This window comes from Etheostoma spectabile, unplaced genomic scaffold, assembly GCF_008692095.1.
Source record: "Etheostoma spectabile isolate EspeVRDwgs_2016 unplaced genomic scaffold, UIUC_Espe_1.0 scaffold00007968, whole genome shotgun sequence".
In the NCBI taxonomy this organism is placed as follows: domain Eukaryota; kingdom Metazoa; phylum Chordata; class Actinopteri; order Perciformes; family Percidae; genus Etheostoma; species Etheostoma spectabile.
The window spans coordinates 1,250-26,408 of NW_022603540.1; the positions used below are offsets into that span (position 1 = coordinate 1,250).

The following is a 25,159-nucleotide window of genomic DNA, read 5'->3' on the forward strand; positions in this document are numbered from 1 at the left end:
GATTTCAATTTGACCAAAATAATCGTGATTATGATTTTCCCAAAATTGAGCAAACCTACCTCCTCCCCCCCCTCTTTTGTTCCGACACCTCCCTCCTCACTCCCTCAGCCCTCCTGCAGTCAGCCCCTCCTTCCACCACCACTACAGCACATTTTCCCCTCCCCCCACTGACACTTCAAGCACCCCCCCCTGCTTACATTCACACCTGGCCAGGTGAAGAGACAGCTGGAGAGGCTACACCAGCGCAGGGCTGCTGGCCCGGACGGCATCAGCCCCAGGATCCTGAAGACCTGCGCCAGTCAGCTGTCTGGTGTTCTCCAGTACCTCTTCAACCTGAGCCTGCAGAGGGTGCCGCTGTTGTGGAAGACGTCCTGCCTTGTCCCGGTCCCCAAGAAGTCGACTCCATCTGGCCTTAAGGACTACTGCCCAGTGGCTCTCACATCCCATGTGATGAAGGTGCTGGAGAGGCTGGTCTTGGCCTACCTGAGGCAGCAGGTGAGTTCTTCTCTGGACCCTCTACAGTTTTTCTACCAGCCTTGTCTGGGAGTGGACGACGCTGTCATCTATCTCACAGAGGACTGTGCTGTCTCCTTTCCTGTTCACCTTGTACACCTCAGACTTCGAGTTTCTGATGAATCTGGACTAATTACAGCGCCGGCACGCCACACCATCATGGACTAATATACAGCGCCGGCACGCCCCCCCATCATGGCCTAATGTACAGCGCCGGCACGCCCACCATCATGGACTAATATACAGCGCCGGCACGCCACACCACATGGACTAATATACAGCGTCGGCACGCCCACCATCATGGCCTAATATACAGCGCCGCACGCCACAACCACACCATCATGGACTAATATACTGCGCCGGCATGCCCCACCATGATGGACTAAATACAGCACCAGCACGCCCTACCATCATGGACTAATATACAGCGCCGGCACGCCACACCATCATGGACTAATATACAGCGCCAGCACGCCACACCATCATGGACTAATATACAGCGCCAGCACGCCACACCATCATGGCCTAATATACAGCGCCGGCACGCACACACACCATCATGGACTAATATACTGCCCGGCATGCCCCACCATGATGGACTAATATACAGCACCAGCACGCCCTACCATCATGGACTAATATACAGCGCCGGCACGCCACACCATCATGGACTAATATACAGCGCCAGCAACGCCACAACACATCATGGCCTAATATAATACAGCGCCGCACGCCCCACCATGATGGACTAATATACAGCACCAGCACGCCCCCCACATCATGACTAATATACACGCCGGCACCTCCACACCACATGGACTGATATACAGCGCCGGCACGCCCCCCCATCATGACTAATATACAGCGCCGGCACGCCCACACCATCATGGACTAATATACAGCGCCAGCACGCCCACCATCATGGACTAATATACAGCGCCAGCACGCCACACCATCATGGACTAAATACAGCGCCAGCACGCCACACCATCATGGACTAATATACAGCGCCAGCACGCCACACCATCATGGACTAATATACAGCCCAGCATGCCACACCACGCAAAATGTGAGGGACTCAAAGAGAAAGTTTCAGAGTTAATCAACACAGCGAGGCACTGAGTTTGACCACAGATATGTTTAAATTTACATTAAAGTGGACGTGCCTTTTGTGTTTAAGAGTAAAAGCTTTAAATTAATAGTCTATTTGTGACTCCATGTTCAGCCGCTCCGTCCGATGACACAGAGCACTGAAGCAGCGCTGTCAGAGCCGACAGACAAGTGGCATTTCACTGCAAAATAATTAGGTCCAAAACGATTTAATATACTGCAAATAGCCTAGAAGGACAAGTACTGCAGGACAGTACAGTTAATTAATCTTGCATTTTTTAACACAGCCCCACCTCCCTAGTTGATTTGTAGTCTAAATTGGAGGAAACAGCTTGGCTCTGAAACATGTTCACAACGAGGCAGTGTGAATGAGCTGGTGGGATTTAAGGTGATGACCACGAGAAAAGGTTTTCCCCACATTGTTCCACACCAGTACGGCTCTCTCCAGTGTGAATGCGCTGGTTTTATTAAACGTACCACTATCAGAAAAAGTTTTCACACATTGATAACAGCTGTACGGCTTCTCTCCAGTGTGAATGCGCTGGTGAGATTGAAGGCTACTACTACGAGAAAACGTTTTCCCACATTGTTCACACCAGTACGGCTTCTCTCCAGTGTGAATGCGTTGGTGAGCTTTAAGGTTACCACTTCAGAAAACGTTTTCCCACATTGATCACAGCAGTACGGCTTCTCTCCAGTGTGAATGCGTTGATGTCTTTTTAGGGAACTCTGCAGTGTGAAAGCTGCCCCACATTGATCACAGCTGTACGCTTCTCTCCAGTGTGAATGCGTTGATGTGTTTTTAGGGCACTCTGCTGTGTGAAAGTGCCCCACATTGAGCACAGCTGTACGGCTTCTCTCCAGTGTGAATGCGCTGGTGAGATTGAAGGCTACTACTACGAGAAAAGGTTTTCCCACATTGTTCACACCAGTACGGCTTCTCTCCAGTGTGAATGCGCTGGTGTTTATTAAACGTACCACTATCAGAAAACGTTTTCCCCATTGATCACCAGTCGGCTTCTCTCCAGTGTGAATGCGTTGATGTCTTTTTAGGGGCACTCTTCTGTCTGAAAGCTGCCCACATTGATCACAGCTGTACGGCTTCTCTCCAATGTGAACTCTCTGATGAATCTTTAAATTTCTTGATGTTGTGAAGGTTTTGTCACAGTGCTGACAGCGTGATGTTTGACTCCTCTTCCTCTCCTTTTCTAAACAGAAAACAGAGAGTGAGTTAGTGAGGTGCTATTTTAAACTAGAAACTATGTCCCCATTTAGAGCATGTCTGTGGAATATTGTTTGACTGATTCCCTGCTTCCTGCTCATGCCTCTGCTTGGATATTTTGCTGATGATCTTGCTTTTCCTCTAAGAGAAACTATGAGCAGCGGCTCTTGGATACTTATAAATCACTGGACTATACATTTTTTGTAGACATAGTAGGCTATTGCCATATTTCAACATTTTTCTACATGAGCATGGCCTACAAGTAGCTCAAATATGTCCTACAGTGACTGTAGCTAAAGCTAATTAGCAGCAAGATGCCTCCTATCTATGACCGGCTGGCCTGCATTATCATCCAGGCAGAGCGCCTCTTCAACCCCTGTACTTAGTAGGACATAGCTGTGGAGAACTGCAAAATAAGCAACAAAATTCAACCCCCAACAACCTGGTGTGCAACTGATAACAGATTTGCTGCTCTGCTGACCGGTGATCTGATGACCGGGACTGCGTCTTATCGCCACACAGCAGGAAAGACTGAGAGCAATTCAAAAAGTAAAAAACTAACAACTGGGCCTCAACCCTGATTGTGGGTGGACTCTGCTGTAAAAGATTAAAAAACAGTAAAAACACCAAAATACTTCCCAAAGACATGGTGTCTGACTTGACCCAAAGAATCCCAGATATCATGGCAGCACACACCAACTGTGAAGAACATTATTCTGCATATAGGGTCACATGATGTTGTAAAGCACACGTCTGAATTGCAGAAACTGGACTTTATGGAACTGCTGGACACAGTCAGCTCCCTAAAGCAGACATGCTTATCAGTGGCCCCTATCTATCTATCTAACTATCCCGCCAGTGAGAAGAGGAGCTGAGAGATTCAGCCGATTGTTGGCACTAAACAATTGCTTTCAACAGAATGTACCGTCCATTCTCTGCAGTTCATTGACAATTTTAACATTTTCTGGGAGCGCAGACATCTTTGTAAAGCAGATAGACTTTCCCTTACAACCCAGGAGGAAAGCTGTTCACCTCCCATCCACTCTACTTTCAGCGCTACACATCTATCTGCTCCCTCTACCAAAGACACGAGACAGACAAACCTAACAAGAGGAAGACATAAAGTGCGGCAGTGATCCACCACAGCCCCCACCTGTGCAAAGATTTGACCGTGGGAGACCACAGAGCAGAGACACAAAACCTCAACTCCCCTTTTTACCCATCCAGCACCCCTCAAACCCCCTTACCACACCTGAACCCTCTGAGAAATCATCGCTGTCTCCACTTACCTTTTCCCTCTCTTTCCCCCATCCCCATGTTGGGGTCACTGACAAGATGAAGCACACTGGAGCAGCTCCTCTGCCAGGAGGTCGGCAAACTCCTTCCCCCCAGATTGATAAGGACGCTTGTGTGCAAAATCCAGCAAGCATTAACTGATATGTGCCGGGTCCGGGGTGCAGGCCTAGTGACACTCATGACTCTTTCCAACAAGCCGGTGATTCAATTCTTCCTCAATTTATGTTGTGATAGGTAATAGAAAAAGAATGGGGAATCAGCACTTAACTGCAACTTAGCAAATTTAGCATCCATTCCTCGTCAGCTACAGCCTGTCCCAAAAAATGGACGCACACTAACACTAGCCTTACTAAACGTCAGGTCTTTGGCAGGAAAATCATTTTTAATCAATGATTTTATTATCAATCACAATCTAGATTTTATGTTTTTAAACTGAAACCTGGTTAGACCATAATAACAGCGCTGCTGTTCTCATCGAGTCAGCTCCCCTAACTCAGTTTTATGAGCGAAAAATAGAGAATAAGAAAGGAGGTGGAGTCGCCATTTTGTTTAATGACTCATTCCACTGTAAGCAACTATGTTATGGAAACATTTCTTCTTTTGAATATGTGGCTCTTCAGTTAAGATCTTCCCTCAAGCGATGTTTCTAAATATCTACAGGCCACCTAAATATGTGAAACCTTCATTGATGACTTCACTGAACTGCTGTCTATAATCTGTATTAACTATTGTGTATTGTAACTATCATTGCGGGTCATACACTGTGCCAGGGCTGCCGTACAAGGTCCATCTGCTCATTCACTCGGGGTTCAGTGTCTTGCCCAAGGACACTTCGACAATGACTGCAGGGGCAGGGCGAACCACCAACCTTCCGATTGGAAGGCAACCGCTCTACCACTGAGCCACAGCCGCCCCTGAACATTTCCAAGGTTGTGGTGACTGACGTTGCTCTCTCTGATCATCCTGTGTTTTCTTTAACGGCTCTATCTCTGTGCCCAAAAGTGTCCAAACAAAGATAATCAGAAAACGGTATATCACTGAAAACACCAGTGAAACATTTATTCAGCTTTTCTCCTCCACACCAGCCCTCTCTGGGCTCTCAGTCACTGAGCTTGTAGATAATTTCACTGTAAAATAACAAATGTTATTGATGCCGTTGCTCCCACTAAGGTCAAAGTGTCTCTGGTAAGAAAAGATCTCCATGGAGAAATGTCCTTCTGGTGAGAACAGAAAAAAGAGAGTGTAGGAAAGCTGAACGAAGGTGGAGAAAACAAATCTCCTGGTCCATTATAACAGTGATTCCCAAAGTGGGGGTCGGGACCCCAGGGGGGTCACGAGCCAGAGAGGGGGGGTCGCGAGTTGATTTACAGAAATAAAATAAAAAGTAAAAACGATTAGAAATAGCATGTTAGCCATGATTTTAACACAAGATAAAACTAGTGGCTAAATTTAAAATAAAAACCAAGCAACTAAATAAAAGGGAACAGCTGTTTTTGATTTCTTTCTTTCCGAGTAGCGTCTCCAACATTAACACTACAACTGAACTGCCGGGATTCCAAAAGTACTGGAACCGCAAGATTCTAAACTCTATAATCTGTCATGATAAACACCTAATTGCAATTTTAATGCAGGTATTGTGTTAGGATATCTTTAGAAAAACGAAATAACACCAAAATGTACAATTTAACGTGTTTAATTATACACTTGAGTTGCCCAGGTGCTTCAATAACTCATGTCATGGCGTAGTAGTAAAACGTAATTATTCCATTCACATCTGAAAAATATGGTATGTAAACATGCAAATAACACCTAAAAGTATTTTCTTTGAACATTTATAACCTAACCTAACCTGTCACTGCCTCCGTGTTGGTGTCTGCTGTGGTGCGCACTGCTCCTCGGACCGCGCGCCCCCCCCCCCCCCCCCCACCCCGCTGCTCGGACCGCCCCCCGCTCCCTTTCCTCCTCTAAACTCGTGTCTCAGCTCCTCTGCCAGTTGCTGCCTGAACTTCCTCCAGACAATTTCACTGCTGGTGCCCTCCTTGGAGAGGATGTGATGATTCCAGCCAGTTCGAGGATGTATAAAGTTGTATAAACACGTAGGCAGCCACCGGCCATCTAGCTCCGTGTACCGCTCCTTCCACAGAGCGAGCGCCCGGCGCTGCCTTCTGGTCCAGAACGGAGTCCATCCACGCCGTACTCATGGTGGTAGCCTGCGTTACCATCCCGGGCTTTACCTTCGGCCCATCGCTGATGCCCACAGTTGTTACTCCAGACCGCTTATGACGTTTCTCTGACAGAGACGCTGATAGTAACTAAGCAACCAATTTGCATCTTCAACCGTGCGAAAGATTAAAACCAACACCACGAATACCGAATACTGTATGGCCGAAATAGGTAAAAGGGATTTTTATTTTTTTGGGCCTAAAGTGTGTAATGTATATAAAAACTATTTTAAATTAAAATATAGAGCTTTTTAACTTGCTGTGCTCCTAACATACTGCACATCCACCACATTAGGTGAATTAAGTTCAAATTAAAGTAATGAGTAAATTACTGTAGAATAATGTCATGGCTGTGGTTATTTTTTGTGTTGTCAATATGCTCATGTTTGGATACGCCTGTAGTGCGTGCGCGATTGCGCGCAATGTTTATAGTGTGTGGGGGGGGGGGGGGGTCGCGAGTCACTTGCACCGTTACTTTGGGGGTCGCGGGCTGAAAGTTTTGGGAACCCCTGCATTATAACACCTATAAAGAGAGACTTCGCATTTATAATTTGGAACTGAGGAATGCAAGCAGGTCCTTCTTCTCTGATATTATCTCTAGAAACAATAATAATTCACGTGCTTTGTTTGCTACTGTTGATAGGTTAACAAACCCTCCAGTACCAGTAGCCTCTGAACTTTTATCTACCAAGGCCTGCAATGACTTTGCATCCTTCTTCACAGACAAAATTCAGAAGATTAGACAAACAGTCAGTGCCTCCATGTCAAGTCCAGGATTTGTGTTGTCACAGTGTTCAAGCAAAACTAGTTCCAATATGACAGAATTTCATACGATCAACAATAAAAACCCGGAGGACATTATACAACATCTGAAAACCTCCTCCTGTTGCCTTGATATTCTTCCAACGGGTGTTTTCAAAAAATGTCTTGAATGGTTTGGCTTCCGATCTTCTACAGATTGTGAACTTTTCTCTTCTTTCAGGTATCTTTTCACAGGCCCTGAAACTGCAGTAATCAAGGCTCTCTTAAAAAAGAACAATCTAGACCATCTCTAATGAGCAACTATAGGCCGATATTACCCTTCCGGTTTTAGTAAAATCATTGAAAAAGCAATTTTTTTTTTTAAACAACTAAACTATTTCTTGTCACTAAACAACAGTTTTGATACCTTTCAGACAGATTTCCGACAAAAACCACCACTGAGACGGCTCTTGTCAAAGTCTTTGATGACATCCACCTTAACACAGATAGTGGCTAAATTTCAGTTTTACCGTACGTACACACCGCCACCGCTTGAGCTGCAAAAAGCTCTGGCCGCCCCGCCAAGGACGCTTTTAAAAAGTACGGGGAAGCTTTGTGACGCTTTGGCCGCTCTGACGTCAGACGGCGTTCTCTGTTCGGCCGGGAGAAGCACACGCAGCCACGGCCAATACACTGACACTAGAAACCTTTATACATTACATATACACTCACCGGCCACTTTATTAGGTACCCCATGCTAGTAACGGGTTGGACCCCCTTTTGCCTTCAGAACTGCCTCAATTCTTCGTGGCATAGATTCAACAAGGTGCTGGAAGCATTCCTCAGGGAATTTGGTCCATATTGACATGATGGCATCACACAGTTGCCGCAGATTTGTCGGCTGCACATCCATGATGCGAATCTCCTGTTCCACCACATCCCAAAGATGCTCTATTGGATTGAGATCTGGTGACTGTGGAGGCCATTTGAGTACAGCGAACTCATTGTCATGTTCAAGAAACCAGTCTGTGATGATTCCAGCTTTATGACATGGCGCATTATCCTGCTGAAAGTAGCCATCAGAAGTTGGGTACATTATGGTCATAAAGGGATGGACATGGTCAGCAACAATACTCAGGTAGGCTGTGGCATTGCAACGATGCTCAATTGGTACCAAGGGGCCCAAAGAGTGCCAAGAAAATATTCCCCACACCATGACACCACCACCACCAGCCTGAACCGTTGATACAAGGCAGGATGGATCCATGCTTTCATGTTGTAGACGCCAAATTCTGACCCTACCATCCGACTGTCGCAGCAGAAATCGAGACTCATCAGACCAGGCAACGTTTTTCCAATCTTCTATTGTCCAATTTCGATGAGCTTGTGCAAATTGTAGTCTCAGTTTGCTGTTCTTAGCTGAAAGGAGTGGCACCCGATGTGGTCTTCTGCTGCTGTAGCCCATCTGCCTCAAAGTTCGACGTACTGTGCGTTCAGAGATGCTCTTCTGCCCACCTTGGTTGTAACGGGTGGTTATTTGAGTCACTGTTGCCCTTCTATCAGCTCGAACCAGTCTGGCCATTCTCCTCTGACCTCTGGCATCAACAAGGCATTTCCGCCCACAGAACTGCCGCTCACTGGATGTTTTTTCTTTTTCGGACCATTCTCTGTAAACCCTAGAGATGGTTGTGCGTGAAAATCCCAGTAGATTAGCAGTTTCTGAAATACTCAGACCAGCCCTTCTGGCACCAACAATCATGCCACGTTCAAAGTCACTCAAATCACCTTTCTTCCCCATACTGATGCTCGGTTTGAACTGCAGGAGATTCTCTTGACCATGTCTACATGCTAAATGCACTGAGTTGCCGCCATGTGATTGGCTGCTTAGAAATTAAGTGTTAACGAGCAGTTGGACAGGTGTACCTAATAAAGTGGCCGGTGAGTGTATAATGACAGAAGTTGTATTGTAAATTGGTCGCAACGGAGTCTGTTAGCAGTTAGCTCGCTCGTTAGCCCCTGAGCCATAGCGGCGTGCAAGCAGAACGAGCAGCCGCCGGACTAACCTAGTGACCCGGACTAACCTAGTGACCCAGACTAACCTAGTGACCCGTGCAGGACTTCACTGTGAGCGGATGTGACCGGCAGGTAACGTTAACTTGTCCCTATGTACAAACAACGTTATATTATAAACGAAAGGAAAAACAGCAACGTCGATTGTTAGCTTGTCCTCAGAATTAATGTTTTGGTAAGAACGAAAGTTTACATCATATGTTTCTCCGGGATCAGCCAGCGCGAAGGACGTCTATATTCCGATTGGCGGCTGGCGTTAGCCGCTGAACCGCGTCATAGCTCATTACCATAAAGTTGAAAAATTTCAACTTTCAGATTGACGCTCAACATGCTCAAAACGCGACGCCGACAGATTTGCCGCTCCTTGCAGCTGAGAGAAGCTTCAAGTATGTGAGATCAAGTTCAAGTAAGATCAAGTATTACTTGATCTCAGTGCTGCATTTGACACGGTGGACAACAACATATTAATAGACCGATTGGAAAACTGGGTTGGCCTTTCTGGCTCCGTACTAAACTGGTTTAAATCCTACTTACAGAATAGGGATTACTTTGTGTCAGTAGGTAAATATACATCTGAGCGTATAAACATGGCGTGCGGAGTTCCCCAAGGCTCCATTCTGGGGCCTCTTCTGTTTAACATCTACATGCTTCCACTGGCTCAGATTATGGAGAACGACAAAATAAATTACCATAGTTATGCGGACGACACACAAATTTACATAACCTTATCGCCAGGGGACTATAGTCCAATACAAAAACTGACTAAGTGCATCGAACAAATTAACGACTGGATGTGCCAGAACTTTCTGAAATTAAATGAAGGAAAAACTGAGGTGGTTGTTTTTGGAGCAAGAGAGGAACGATTAAAAGTCTGCGCTCAGCTTCAAACAACAATGTTAAAAACAACAGACAAAGCCAGAAATCTTGGTGTAGTCATGGACTCTGACCTGAACTTTAACAGCCACATTAAGACAATTACAAAGTCAGCCTACTATCACCTTAAGAATATATCAAGGGTTAAAGGACTTATGTGTAAACAGGACTTGGAAAAACTTGTCCATGCTTTCATATTCAGTAGACTTGACTACTGTAACGGGGTCTTTACAGGTCTCCCTAAAAAATCAATCAGACAGCTGCAGCTGATTCAGAACGCTGCTGCTCGAGTCCTCACTAAGACCAAGAGACTGGCTCACATCCCTCCAGTCCTCACTAAGACCAAGAGACTAGATCACATCCCTCCAGTCCTCACTAAGACCAAGAGACTGGATCACATCACTCCAGTTCTAAAGTCTTTACACTGGCTTCCTGTGCCTCAAAGAATTGAGTTGAAAGTACTTTTGCTAGTTTATAAAATCAATAAACGGTTTAGGGTCAAAATACATTTCTGATCTGCTACTACACTATGACCCCCCAGACCTCTCAGGTCATCTGGGACAGGTCTGCTTTCTGTCCCCAGAATCAGGAATAAACGGGGGGAGCATTCAGTTTCTGTGCTCCTCATTTCTGGAAAAAAACTCCCAGAAACCTGCAAATCCGCTACTACTCTCAGTTATATTATGATATCAGAGGGCGGAGTTTAATGACTACCGGTTCTTCTTTGAGGAATTACGGTATAATATATAAATCTTAAAAGACATTTGTGAAACCCTCTTTGTGCATTCATTAATATTGAGATTAGATTTCTGGGAGTCTTCAGTCTGGAGTAACCTCTTTCCTTCACTCACCTCCTCCTTCTTCCTCTTGCTCCCTCGCTCCTCTGAGTCTCCCGAGGCCTCCCTGACACCTTTCCTCTCCTCCTCTTCCTCCTCCTTCTTCTCCTCCTCCTCCTCCTCCTCCTCCTTGTGTTTCTGCATGTACTCGGTGATCAGGTCCAGGTCCAGGTGGTCTTGCGGCTCCCATGTGTTCTCCTCACTGGAAAGGTGAGTGCAGACAGAAGAACATCTCCTCACACTTTGTTTTTAGACAATCCATTCTCACTCTAATTCATCATTCCTATTAGTCCTTCTTTCTATTTCTAAGGTTATTTGTGGGTATGCAACTTAGAGTCAAATTACCAAACCTTCAACTTTGAGGGTGTGATACAATGCTGACATTTATTTGCAATATGTAAATATATTATAAATATCCGGACCAAGAACACCAAGTATTAATATTATAGACTCATACTTACTCTGAGAACCCCTTCCATTTCAGCAGGAACTCTACTCTTCCCTTCACCACTCTGCGCTCCAAAACCTCCTCCACCACATACTCCTCCTTCTCCATCTTCACTGCTGCTGCAGGCTGCTCCTCTTCCTCCTCCTCCTTCACTGCTGCTGCAGGCTGCTCTTCCTCTTCCTCCTCCTCCTCCTCCTCCTCCTCCTCCTCCTTCACTGCTGCTGCAGGCTGCTCTTCCTCTTCCTCCTCCTCTTCCTCCTTCACTGTTGCAGGCTGCTCCTCCTCCTCCTCCTCCTGCTTTACTGCTGCTGCAGGATGCTCCTCCTCCTCCTCCTCCTTTACTGCTACGGTGGCCAGCTTGCCGTCTGCTGAGGACTCCTTTGGTAGACCCAAGGGGGAAACATGCAGAGATAATGATACAAGGGTTAGAAGAACTAATGGGAGGTGTGAGTGACTTCTAGCTGACCATGTTTTACTAGATTCAGATCTTCTGTTTGAATGGAGAGAATGCGAGGACTGATGAGGGGACCAGTCCATAGGACTTCAGAGTGTCAGGTATCTCTGTGTAATATTATATTAGGAGGTCGACTCAGGATGGCGACATGAGAAGTCGTCGTAGCGAATAATAATGTGGGAATTACTGCACACATTATTAATGTAACTACATTACGTTGCCTAAAGAAGTTCATATTTGTATTTGAAGAAGCAGCGATCTGAAACTACGACAGGTGGAGCTATCGGTTTCTAGCTGTGAGCTAAAGCTAACGTTAGCACATGCTAGCGATGGACAACTTGGAGAAAGATGAACTCCTGCGACTGGAAGATATGGAGGTTGTAATTAATAAAGACAAACGGAACATAAGCGAAATTCACTCGTATGCTTGTGAAGCGGGACATGGTGAAGACTGCAGTTCCTCTCCTGCTACACCTGTGAAACACCACCCTGAGAAGACAAGAGGTCACGGAGAAAACACGTCCCCGCCAAACCGACAGAACCGTCGCTCTCTGAGCTGCAGAACACAATTATTACAGCTGTCATTGAGAAGAATAAAAGAGAAAGAGCAGACCAACCGATGTCCACTACAACACAGCTCAAATGGACGGTCTTAAAAGGTCTCTGGACTTCTGCCGTAAAGACGTTCTGGACCTGGGACGACAGAACGGGGTCTTAAAGAAACCTGCGAGCAGCTTCAGAAAAACGTTACTGACGTGGAACTGGAAATCAACGAGGTCGACCGCTACAGCCGACGCCATGACCTCCGTCTGCACGCCGTTCCTGAAGAAGTGGAGGACATTCAAACAAGAGTCGGAGACGTCTGTGGAGCAGCGCTACCGGACACCGAGGACGGGCCGTTACTAAAGTATGACGAGATCCTCTCCACACTCCAGTTATTAGTCACGCCCAGAGAATATGCAGTAGTACATATAATATGATATAGATATGCACTGCAACTTAGAGGGTCAGTAATGTAGTGGTATATTCCTTCTTAGAGGGTCAGTAATGTAGTGGTATATTCCTTCTTAGAGGGTCAGTAATGTAGTGGTATATTCCTTCTTAGAGGGTCAGTAGTGGTATATTCCTTCTTAGAGGGTCAGTAATGTAGTGGTATATTCCTTCTTAGAGGGTCAGTAATGTAGTGGTATATTCCTTCTTAGAGGGTCAGTAGTGGTATATTCCTTCTTAGAGGGTCAGTAATGTAGTGGTACATTCCTTCTTAGAGGGTCAGTAATGTAGTGGTATATTCCTTCTTAGAGGGTCAGTAATGTAGTGGTATATTCCTTCTTAGAGGGTCAGTAATGTAGTGGTATATTCCTTCTTAGAGGGTCAGTAGTGGTATATTCCTTCTTAGAGGGTCAGTAATGTAGTGGTATGTTCATTCTTAGAGGGTCAGTAGTGGTATATTCCTTCTTAGAGGGTCAGTAATGTAGTGGTATATTCCTTCTTAGAGGGTCAGTAATGTAGTGGTATATTCCTTCTTAGAGGGTCAGTAGTGGTATATTCCTTCTTAGAGGGTCAGTAATGTAGTGGTACATTCCTTCTTAGAGGGTCAGTAATGTAGTGGTACATTCCTTCTTAGAGGGGCAGTAGTGTAGTGGTATATTCCTTCTTAGAGGGTCAGTAGTTATAGTATATATCTAGTAGTTACGTATATTCCTCGGGGGAATTGACATTACCAAAAATAAATGTTCAGATAAACCATCAGGAGTTGTATACAGGAGGTAACTCTGCCCTATGTACCGGTGATACATCTTTATTCACACTACACTAGTCTTTTTTACTGTAATTCATTTATTTTATTTTATTGTTTTTTACTGGTATTGACTTTTGAATGTTTACATACTGGCTCTATAACTGTTCTTTGTTAATGAAAAGAAAATAAATCATTCTGTGCTGGTAGCCACATTAGTGTGAGAAGACAAACAAAATAAAAATACCTGCAAACTAAATGTTGAAAAGGGCTTTTGGTAGATGTCCCTCTCTCCTTGGAGAATAAGACAGAGGATCAATGCCAGGAAACCCCCGTCCTGGATGGACCTCAGCTAGCTCCTTGTTGCTGTAGCTTAGCTAGCTCCGTGTTGCTGTAGCTTAGCTAGCTCCGTGTTGCTGTAGCTTAGCTAGCTCCGTGTTGCTGTAGCTTAGCTAGCTCCGTGTTGCTGTAGCTTAGCTAGCTCCGTGTTGTTGTAGCTTAGCTAGCTCCGTGTTGCTGTAGCTTAGCTAGCTCCGTGTTGATGTAGCTTAGCTAGCTCCGTGTTGATGTAGCTTAGCTAGCTCCGTGTTGCTGTAGCTTAGCTAGCTCCGTGTTGTTGTAGCTTAGCTAGCTCCGTGTTGCTGTAGCTTAGCTAGCTCCGTGTTGATGTAGCTTAGCTAGCTCCGTGTTGCTGTAGCTTAGCTAGCTCCGTGTTGCTGTAGCTTAGCTAGCTCCGTGTTGCTGTAGCTTAGCTAGCTCCATTTATTTGTGGGCTAACGTTAGCTTCATGTAATGTAGAATAAGCTGTAGCTTAGCTCTCTAAACTTTCCAGTAGCTAGCCTAAGACGTGGGAACGTGATGAATATGTTATTAGAGCTGAAAGGAAGAGTGCGACTTGCTGAAGTTCAGTGTCCACCCTGCTGTTGAACGGGTAAATATGACCAGCTGGAACGGTACTCACCACCGGAGACTCTGCGGTGCGTTCAGGTACACAATCAGACGCAGGACAGCAGAAACGTTCCAGTTGTGTTCCTATTGTGAGTCCAAAGCGAGCAAAACTCTGTACGGACGATTTATATCTCCATAGCAACAACAACAACCCGTCCAGCATGAGAAGAGGAGTGTGCTCCACGAGTGTTTACGTTTCCTCCAGATGGCGACGGGATGTCCCGCCCTATCCTGCCTTACTCCGCTCTGATTGGCTTACCATTGCATTCTTTCCGCAACCCTAACCAATCACACTCCTCATGCCTTAACGTAACCAATCCGACCAACGAAGGCAACGTGCACTAGCCAATCAGAGGCAGAGTAGGGCGGGACATAACGACGCCATCTTGGGACACACACACATACACACACACACACACACACACACACGTTTAAAACCGACATTCCAACATTACTATTGTTCCATAGTGTAACCAGGTTGTGATCAGCCTCCAACATTACCTGCAAAAACATAGCAGCTCCAGGTGGATCACTACTTAAATCCTTTCAGCGATGTCCTGGTTCAGGGATAAAGAGAAGATAGATATCAGATGCACTGACACTCAGTAACTAATTAGTCTTTGGCTGGAGATGATTATTGACTTCACGCAGAGAAATGAAAACACAACCGCACTGGAACTCTTTTAAAAATATATATTATTTCAAATGTCCAACCATGACTGTAACACTCCCATCTACTAACCCAGCACTTCTCAAATAGTGGGGGCGCGGTGCGATACCTGGGGGGGGCGCGTGTGACCCTGGTGAACAGGCTTTTTTTTTTGGGCCGTACTAGAATAAAGTGTAATTGAGCATCCACTACAGTAGGCGGCAGTGGCGCTCTCATTGTTACTTCTGTCACGTTTGCGACAGTGCAACATTTTACGACTTACAAGCCTTGGTTACCAGTGTTGAGTCAACAGAAAGCTCGAACTGCGTTATGTCTATAGCCTCCGTTATTCAACATAACAACCCCCAACATGAAAAAGTTTTTAACAGGGATGACAAGAAAAGCGGAGAGAGACAAAGATGATGAGACAAAAGAAAGTCCCCCGAAAGCAAAGACGAGGAAATATGACGAAGCGTATTTAGCGCTCGGCTTCACTGTGACTACAGTTGGAGAAGAGGAAAGACCGGTGTGTGTGCTGTGTGTGTGTGTGGTGTGTGCTGTGTGTCTGTGTGTCTGTGTGTCTGTGTGTGTGTGTGGTGTGTGCTGTGTGTGTGCTGTGTGTGTGCTGTGTGTGTGTGTGGTGTGTGCTGTGTGTGTGCTGTGTGTGTGCTGTGTCTAAAAATGCTCGCAGCGGACAGCATGAAGCCAAATAAATTAGCGCGTCACTTGAATACGTTACACCCCAATCACGCCGATAAGCCGCTAGAGTTTTTTCAGCAAAAACGTGCTGAATATTGCCAACAGTCATCCCGCTTTGTGAAGGCTACTTCAGTAAACCACCGAGCGCTGTTAGCATCATATAAGGTGGCGTACCAAATTGCGCGGTGCAAAAAGCCCCACACCATAGCAGAGGAGCTGATACTGCCTGCAGCATTAGACATGGTCTCTGTCATGCTGGACGACGCCAGTGCAGCAAAACTAAAAACTACCCCTCTGTCCAATGACACTGTCGCCAGACGTATAGATGACATTGCTAACGATCTTCAAGAACAGCTGGTAGATAAACTCAAAGACAAACGTTTTGCCTTACAATTTGATGAAGCAACTGACAGCAACAAAGACTGTCTGTTTATTGCTTATGTACGTTTTGACTTGTCAAACTCCCTGTGTGAGGATCTTCTTTTTTGTAAATATGTCAGAGACAGAGCCACAGCTGAAGAGCTATTCAAAATTCTGGACTCCTTTTTGACTGAGAATGGGCTAAAGTGGGAGAACTGCATTGGTGTTTGCAGTGATGGTGCACAAACCATGGCAGGGAAGAGAAAAGGACTTAGGGCACTCATCAAGACAGCCTCACCTCATGCTGAGTGGACACACTGTATTATACACAGAGAAGCACTTGCATCCAGGCAACTTTCCCCTGAATTAAGTGAGGTTATGACTGAAATCATAGGTGTAGTCAATTTTATAAAGACCAGACCACTAAAAACAAGAGTCTTCTCTGCCATCTGTGAGGAGATGGGAGCTGAACATCAAGGTGTGCTCTATCACAGTGAAGCAAGGTGGTTGTCACGAGGAAAAGTCTTGTCCCGAGTTTTTGAGCTCAGAGAGCAAATAAGAGTGTTTTTGGAGCAGGAGCACAAGTATGAAGTGGCAGAAAAATTTTGTGATGACAACTTCCTGGGAAAACTGGCCTACCTGAGTGACATATTTGGAAAGCTAAATGAACTGAATCTACAGCTTCAAGGGAAAGATAAACACCTCCCTCAGGTCACAGACAAGATTGGCTCTTTCACCCGAAAGCTTGCAATGTGGGGCAGGCAACTTGACGAAGGAAACACCGATTCATTTGAGAACCTGCATGAATTTGTGGACACTAATGACTATGATGCTATCTCAGTGATTCCACACATTAAGCACCATATTTTTTCACTGATGGGATTCTTTGAAAAGTACTTCCCTGAAAACAGTTCCCAGTCTGACTGGGTGAGAGACCCTTTCAGTGCACCAGCTCCAACTGGTTTCAGCTCTGCAGAAGAGGAGCAGTTCATTGAAATGACGTCTGACTCCACATTGAGACTGAGGTTCACATCACAGACACTCAGTGCATTCTGGCTGAGTGTAGAGAGGCAGTATCCACTCTTAGGGGAGAAAGCTAGAAGCATTCTGCTTCCTTTTGCAACATCTTACCTTTGTGAGATTGGCTTCTCTTCTGTTGCTGCACTGAAGACCAAGTACAGGTCCCAGCTAAACATTGAGCAGGAGCTGAGAGTTGCACTATCATGCTTCGAACCTCGCTTCGAAAAGCTGTGCACTGCAAAACATGCTCATTGTAGCCATTAAACCTGACTTCCTCCTCATTTTGATCAAAAAAAGAAAGAAAAAATGAGCACAAATTGTTTAATTCATTTTTGTTTTGTAGGTTCAAGTGTTTTATATATTGTGCTCCTGAGTTAATGGTGCTGAACTGAATATAAATTAGTTATTATTTTTGTAGTTTTTGTAGTTTATTAGTTATTATAATTATTAAATATTATTTATTAATTTGATTTAATTTTATAATGGTGCAATTAGTTGGTCAAACATGTTTACAGTTTAAACAAGGATTTATTTATTTTTAATTTCAGGCATTAACGCACTTAAAATCTTTTCTGTTGCAGACTTAAAACACGATTTAATAAAGTTATTCTTTGTAAGTTTGACCATATGTCTTTCTTTTTTTCTTTTCTTTAATGTTAATAAGGATAAAATGTTATGCAGAGATGGATAGTCACGGTGGGGAGTGGGGGGCGCGAATAGTTTTCTTCTTGCTAGGGGGGGCGTAACAGAAAATAATTGAGAAGCACTGTACTAAGCCAACATGTCGTGTAATAACAACATAAACTCCATGTTTAAGTGTTGCTGCAGCAGTAGTCCCTTCAGTGTAGTGGTCCACATGTACCGGGTTGGAAACAGGTTCTGTTAAATTCCTGCATGAATGGGACCAGCGCCGTCTGCTGGCGTCACCTTCACATCGCTGCAGGGCTGAAAGTTATGAATTCTGGATATGAATATATAAATATGCAGGTAACTGTTATTGAATGCGATGTTTACTTCTATGTGTAAAATGTGATGTTAAATGAAGATGTCCAGTGTTGATGTAGGAGCTGTATTCTGGTGGTGAAGATATATTTGATAAACTGGATTTCTACTCTAGGAATGCCTTTTAGGAGTTGAGGATTTTATTTCATTTATTTGACATTTTACTGTGAAATAGAAAAAGCTTTATAAACCATTCTTGTTCTACTTCTGTTAAAAATAACGATTCCACTCTACGATCCCAGTTAAGTAGTTTAATAAAAACCAGGTCCTGATAACTGCTGTGGGCTGCTGGTGTCTCTGTCCAAGATGTCAACGTGCTGTCCTGATCCGGTCTGGTGTCTCTAGATGCAGACGCAGTTTCACACACACACAACACAGCGAGGCTGTCCCGTAGAAGACGTCTCACACAACCCAGACCCGATCCTCCAACTCCAGAGGAGGAGAGACCTCATCGATGGGACACTCAGGCCTGGAGTTCAGAGTCCAGCCCGCTGTCCACCACGCTCTCTCTCTCCCGCTGTCCACCACGCTCTCTCCCGCTGTCCACCACGCTCTCTCTCCCGCTGTCCACCACGCTCTCTCTCTCCCTCCCTCTGTCCACCACGCTCTATCTCCCGCTGTCCACCACGCTCTCTCTCTTCCGCTGTCCACCACGCTCTCTCTCCCGCTGTCCACCACGCTCTCTCTCTCCCGCTGTCCACCACGCTCTCTCTCTCCCTCTGTCCACCACGCTCTCTCTCCCGCTGTCCACCACGCTCTCTCTCTTCCGCTGTCCACCACTCTCTCTCTCCCGCTGTCCACCACGCTCTCTCTCCCGCTGTCCACCACGCTCTCTCCCTCTGTCCACCACGCTCTCTCTCTCCCTCCCTCTGTCCACCACGCTCTATCTCCCGCTGTCCACCACGCTCTCTCTCTTCCGCTGTCCACCACGCTCTCTCTCCCGCTGTCCACCACGCTCTCTCTCTCTCCGCTGTCCACCACGCTCTCTCTCTCCCTCTGTCCACCACGCTCTCTCTCCCGCTGTCCACCACGCTCTCTCTCCCGCTGTCCACCACGCTCTCTCTCCCGCTGTCCACCACGCTCTCTCTCCCGCTGTCCACCACGCTCTCTCTCTTCCGCTGTCCACCACTCTCTCTCTCCCGCTGTCCACCACGCTCTCTCTCCCGCTGTCCACCACGCTCTCTCTCCCTCTGTCCACCTCGCTCTCTCTCCCTCTGTCCACCACGCTCTCTCTCCCGCTGTCCACCACTCTCTCTCCCGCTGTCCACCACACTCTCTCTCTTCCGCTGTCCACCACTCTCTCTCTCCCGCTGTCCACCACGCTCTCTCTCCGCTGTCCACCACGCTCTCTCTCCCTCTGTCCACCACGCTCTCTCTCTTCTGCTGTCCACCACTCTCTCTCTCCCGCTGTCCACCACGCTCTCTCTCCCGCTGTCCACCACGCTCTCTCTCCCTCTGTCCACCTCGCTCTCTCTCCCTCTGTCCACCACGCTCTCTCTCCCGCTGTCCACCACTCTCTCTCTCCCGCTGTCCACCACGCTCTCTCTCCCGCTGTCCACCACGCTCTCTCTCCCTCTGTCCACCTCGCTCTCTCTCCCGCTGTCCACCACGCTCTCTCCCGCTGTCCACCACGCTCTCTCTCCCTCTGTCCACTACGCTCTCTCTCCCTCTGTCCACCTCGCTCTCTCTCCCTCTGTCCACCACGGTCTCTCTCCCGCTGGCCACCTCACTCTCTCTCCCTCTGTCCACCACGCCTCTCTCTCTCTGTCCACCACGCTCTCTCTCCCTCTGTCCACCTCGCTCTCTCTCCCTCTGTCCACCACGCTCTCTCCCGCTGTCCACCACGCTCTCTCCCGCTGTCCACCATGCTCTCTCTCCCTCTGTCCACCTCGCTCTCTCTCCCTCTGTCCACCACACTCTCTCTCCCTCTGTCCACCACGCTCTCTCTCCTCTGTCCACCACGCTCTCTCTCCCTCTGTCCACCTCGCTCTCTCTCCCGCTGTCCACCACGGTCTCTCTCCCTCTGTCCAACTCGCTCTCTCTCCCGCTGTCCACCTCGCTCTCTCTCCCGCTGTCCACCTCGCTCTCTCTCCTCTGTCCACCACGCTCTCTCTCCCGCTGTCCACAAGGTCTCTCTCCCGCTGTCCACCACGGTCTCTCTCCCGCTGTCCACCACGCTCTCTCTCCCTCTGTCCACCTCGCTCTCTTCCCTCTGTCCACCACACTCTCTCTCCCTCTGTCCACCACGCTCTCTCTCCCTCTGTCCACCTCGCTCTCTCTCCCTATGTCCACCACGCTCTCTCTCTCTCTGTCCACCACGCTCTCTCTCCCGCTGTCCACCACGCTCTCTCTCCCTCTGTCCACCACTCTCTCTCTCCCTCTGTCCACCACGCTCTCTCTCTCTCTGTCCACCACGGTCTCTCTCCCGCTGTCCACCACGCTCACTCTCTCTCTCCCTCTGTCCACCACGCTCACTCTCTCTCTGTCCACCACGGTCTCTCTCCCGCTGTCCACCACGCTCACTCTCTCTCTGTCCACCACGGTCTCTCTCCCGCTGTCCACCACGCTCACTCTCTCTCCCTATGTCCACCACGCTCTCTCTCTCTCTGTCCACCACGCTCTCTCTCCCGCTGTCCACCACGCTCTCTCTCCCTCTGTCCACCACTCTCTCTCTCTCTCTGTCCACCACGCTCTCTCTCTCTCTGTCCACCACGCTCTCTCTCCCGCTGTCCACCACTCTCTCTCTCCCTCTGTCCACCACGCTCTCTCTCCCTCTGTCCACCACTCTCTCTCTCCCTCTGTCCACCACTCTCTCTCTCCCTCTGTCCACCCACGCTCTCTCCCTCTGTCCACCACACTCTCTCTCCTTCTGTCCACCATGCTCTCTCTCTCTCTCCCTCTGTCCACCACCCTCTCTCTCCCTCTGTCCACCACTCTCTCTCTCCCTCTGTCCACCACGCTCTCTCTCCCTCTGTCCACCACGCTCTCTCTCCCTCTGTCCACCACCCTCTCTCTCCCGCTGTCCACCACCCTCTCTCTCCCGCTGTCCACCACGCTCTCTCTCCCATGTTCTTCATGTTTAGATCAGACTACAGCAATATACAGACATACTATGAGCTCAGCTCTAAAGTCAGCACAGCATATGTAATTTAACATCGGCCACATATGTCTCTACTAATAATATGCATAAACATCATAAACAGTTTAGCAAATACACTGACACTGAACACAAGACCCACGCTTCCTCCAGAACTAGCTAGCAGCAGCCATTAAGACTGTCCTTCCTGTCCTTGCTGTCCCTCCTGTCCCTCCTGTCCCTCCTTGTCCAGGAGATTATTTTCTGCTGTTTCTCCGTCTGCAACAGGTTCAGAAAAGAACAGCAGCGCTGCTCAGCGGCCACCTGGTGGACGTTATCGTAAAATGTTTACCACTGCTGAAAAGTGTTGAGAATTAAAATTACTCAATGAATACAAAGTGGCGTAACCTGAACTATTGGTGTCTGATTAATAAATGAAAATAGGAAACTCATACTTTGTGTTGTGACAATTATTGATCACATTATCTCTACTTAAGTTTTTAAAAACCATCAGATTTAGGGTGGTTACACCAACGTTCCACATAGTACCAGACATAAGAGAACATCAGAGGAGGAAGATCTTCAGATTGGTTTCAGCTTTTAGAAAATGAAGTCAAAATGAGAATTGTTGACTTTATTCTCCATATTTCAACATTATTCCTGATATTTAGAATACACTCAAAATTCACTGTAAATCCTAATAAGTTCACAGAACTCAAACATTATTTTGTAACAGATTACACAAAAATATTTTGGTGATGTTTTTAAAAATTTAAGTATACATGAAATAAAAATTACATTTACAGTTGCCTTAAATTATTTTAATGTTATCTTATAATTATTGATGTCCCTTAAATTATAATTAGGGAGTAATTCACTCAAAATTTTCAGTATTTTTCAACTCATATAATGTGGTAAATACAATCAAAATTAATTCTAAACTGCATTTCTGATGTCGGCCCACCGCACAATTATAATCAGCTAATAATGTTAGAAAACATGAAAGTGACAATTTAACAACTTTTATTATTCGACACAATGTGCTTTTTAAAAGGCACGAATCAAAGGAGCTCATTTAAAAAGAAGTGCTTGTCCTAAATTAAAACAAAAGGAGATTTAGACTTTCATTTCTTTCAACTTTATTCTCAAAATGCAAAACAAAAGCTTTTCTGTTCTCACTGCTTCCTCAGGCCTTGTGTTCAACACCTGCTTTATTTTACACTTTTTATTCTACTATCACATATTTACACATTTCTTTGACTCATAAACCATCTTACAGAATTCATGAAACCAATAAAAAATGGCCAAAGTGACCAGTAATTATCCAAAAGACTTTTCACACAAGATAGAACCATCCATTAACTTTTTCTACCCGGTATAACAAGGACACATACTGTGTTCTGGAGACATTATGGGATGGAATAGGCCTCACTCTTAAATGAAGCTTCATCACACAATCAAATATTCAGCTATATGTTTTCTGGGGCTGCTCATCAAATATTAATAAATGTGGATCTGATGACATCATCAACACATTCATTTGATGCATCATGACACACGTTATGCAGACGATATCTATTTAAACCTCTGTTAAACCCACAGACAGTTATTCGGGGGCGGATTTAGTTATTTTGAGGCCTAAGGCAAACCCAGGCACGAGGCCTTCCACAACCCTCGTTCTCCCCCTTTTCCGTCCTTATTTATCTGAGAAAGACGTGCTCTCTGTCTGACAGCTGATTGGCCAGAGTGCTCATCTTCAATCATAACACCTTGATTAGGGTGACTGATACTCACGGGGTCTAGTTGCTGAGTGTCATGTGTGTCACCATCTTCGTCATTGCCATAGTTACCATCATGGACAGTGAAAGCAGCAGTTCCGTAACCATCTCCATTCAAAGGATCCTGTAAGGTTGTCTTGTATGTAGCCCCCGCATCGCTATAGCAACCTGGGCTGACACTCCTCGTCATCAGTATTAGCATCGCTAGAGCAACCTGGGCTGACACTACTCTTCATCAGTGTTAGCATCGCTATAGCAACCTGGGCTGACACTACTCTTCATCAGTGTTAGCATCGCTAGAGCAACCTGGGCTGACACTACTCTTCATCAGTGTTAGCATCGCTAGAGCAACCTGGGCTGACACTACTCTTCATCAGTGTTAGCATCGCTAGAGCAACCTGGGCTGACACTACTCTTCATCAGTGTTAGCATCGCTAGAGCAACCTGGGCTGACACTACTCTTCATCAGTGTTAGCATCGCTAGAGCAACCTGGGCTGACACTACTCTTCATCAGTGTTAGCATCGCTAGAGCACCTGGGCTGACACTACTCTTCATCAGTGTTAGCATCGCTAGAGCAACCTGGGCTGACACTACTCTTCATCAGTGTTAGCATCGCTAGAGCAACCTGGGCTGACACTACTCTTCATCAGTGTTAGCATCGCTATAGCAACCTGGGCTGACACTACTCTTCATCAGTGTTAGCATCGCTATCCCAACCTGGTCTGACACTACTCTTCATCAGTGTTAGCATCGCTATCCCAACCTGGTCTGACACTACTCTTCATCAGTGTTAGCATCGCTATCCCAACCTGGTCTGACACTACTCTTCATCAGTGTTAGCATCGCTATCCCAACCTGGGCTGACACTACTCTTCATCAGTGTTAGCATCGCTAGAGCAACCTGGGCTGACACTACTCTTCATCAGTGTTAGCATCGCTATCCCAACCTGGTCTGACACTACTCTTCATCAGTGTTAGCATCGCTATAGCAACCTGGGCTGACACTACTCTTCATCAGTGTTAGCATCGCTATCCCAACCTGGTCTGACACTACTCTTCATCAGTGTTAGCATCGCTATCCCAACCTGGTCTGACACTACTCTTCATCAGTGTTAGCATCGCTATCCCAACCTGGTCTGACACTACTCTTCATCAGTGTTAGCATCGCTATCCCAACCTGGGCTGACACTACTCTTCATCAGTGTTAGCATCGCTATCCCAACCTGGGCTGACACTACTCTTCATCAGTGTTAGCATTGCTAGCGCAAGCACCGGCTTCTTGCTGCTCTTTAGTAACGTTAATGTCAATTCAATTCAATTCAATTTTATTTATAGTATCAATTCATAACAAGAGTTATCTCGAGACTCTTTACAGATAGACCACACTCCAGAATTTACAAGGACCCAACAGTTCTAGTAGTTTCCTCCAGAGCAGCAACAGGGCCACAGTGGAGAGGAAAAACTTCCTTTTAGGCAGAAACCTGGGACAGACCCAGACCCAGACCCAGACCCAGTCCCAGGCTCTTGGTAGGCGGTGTCTGACGGGCCGGTTGGGGTTAGAATGAAGAGTGGAAATAATAGTTTGTTAGTGTTGTCAGTAGTCGTTGTGAAAAAGGTTGTTACTTTTGGAAGTTTTGCTAAAAACATTCTGCTTTCTTCCCGCTTCTTCCTTTTGTCAGAACCACTTTGGTAGCTTCCCTTCATTTTCCAACCGTCTGTAGCCTCCAGCTTACAGCCTGCTGAGCCGTCTGTAGCCTCCAGCTTACAGCCCGCTGAGCCGTCTGTAGCCTCCAGCTTACAGCCCGCTGAGCCGTCTGTAGCCTCCAGCTTACAGCCTGCTGAGCTGTTTGTTTACAGACACAAGCAGATGCGCAGTAGGATAATGGAATAGTCCAATGTAGTGGGGACTGGGGGGAGTTTCTCATCATGAATTAAACAATCGGATAGCACTTTAGTGTATCAATGTTTAGAGACATAATTACTTGGTGAAAAGTAAGACAACAAATCACAACCATAAGTTTATGAGGCGTTTTACGGGGCACCTGGTAACTTGGGGACTAAGGCAATTGCCTACCCTTGCCTAATGGTAAGTCTGCCTCTGCATT

General features: G+C 46.4%; 1 protein-coding gene across 1 annotated transcript; it reads left to right on the plus strand.

Annotated features, from left to right (window-relative positions):
- The first annotated feature begins 16,056 nt into the window (after positions 1 to 16,056).
- LOC116678737 (zinc finger BED domain-containing protein 5-like) lies at positions 16,057 to 17,460 on the plus strand. Its single transcript, XM_032508482.1, has one exon. The coding sequence runs from the start codon at positions 16,057 to 16,059 to the stop codon at positions 17,458 to 17,460; it is 1,404 nt and encodes a 467-aa protein (XP_032364373.1).
- The last annotated feature ends 7,699 nt before the right edge of the window (positions 17,461 to 25,159 follow it).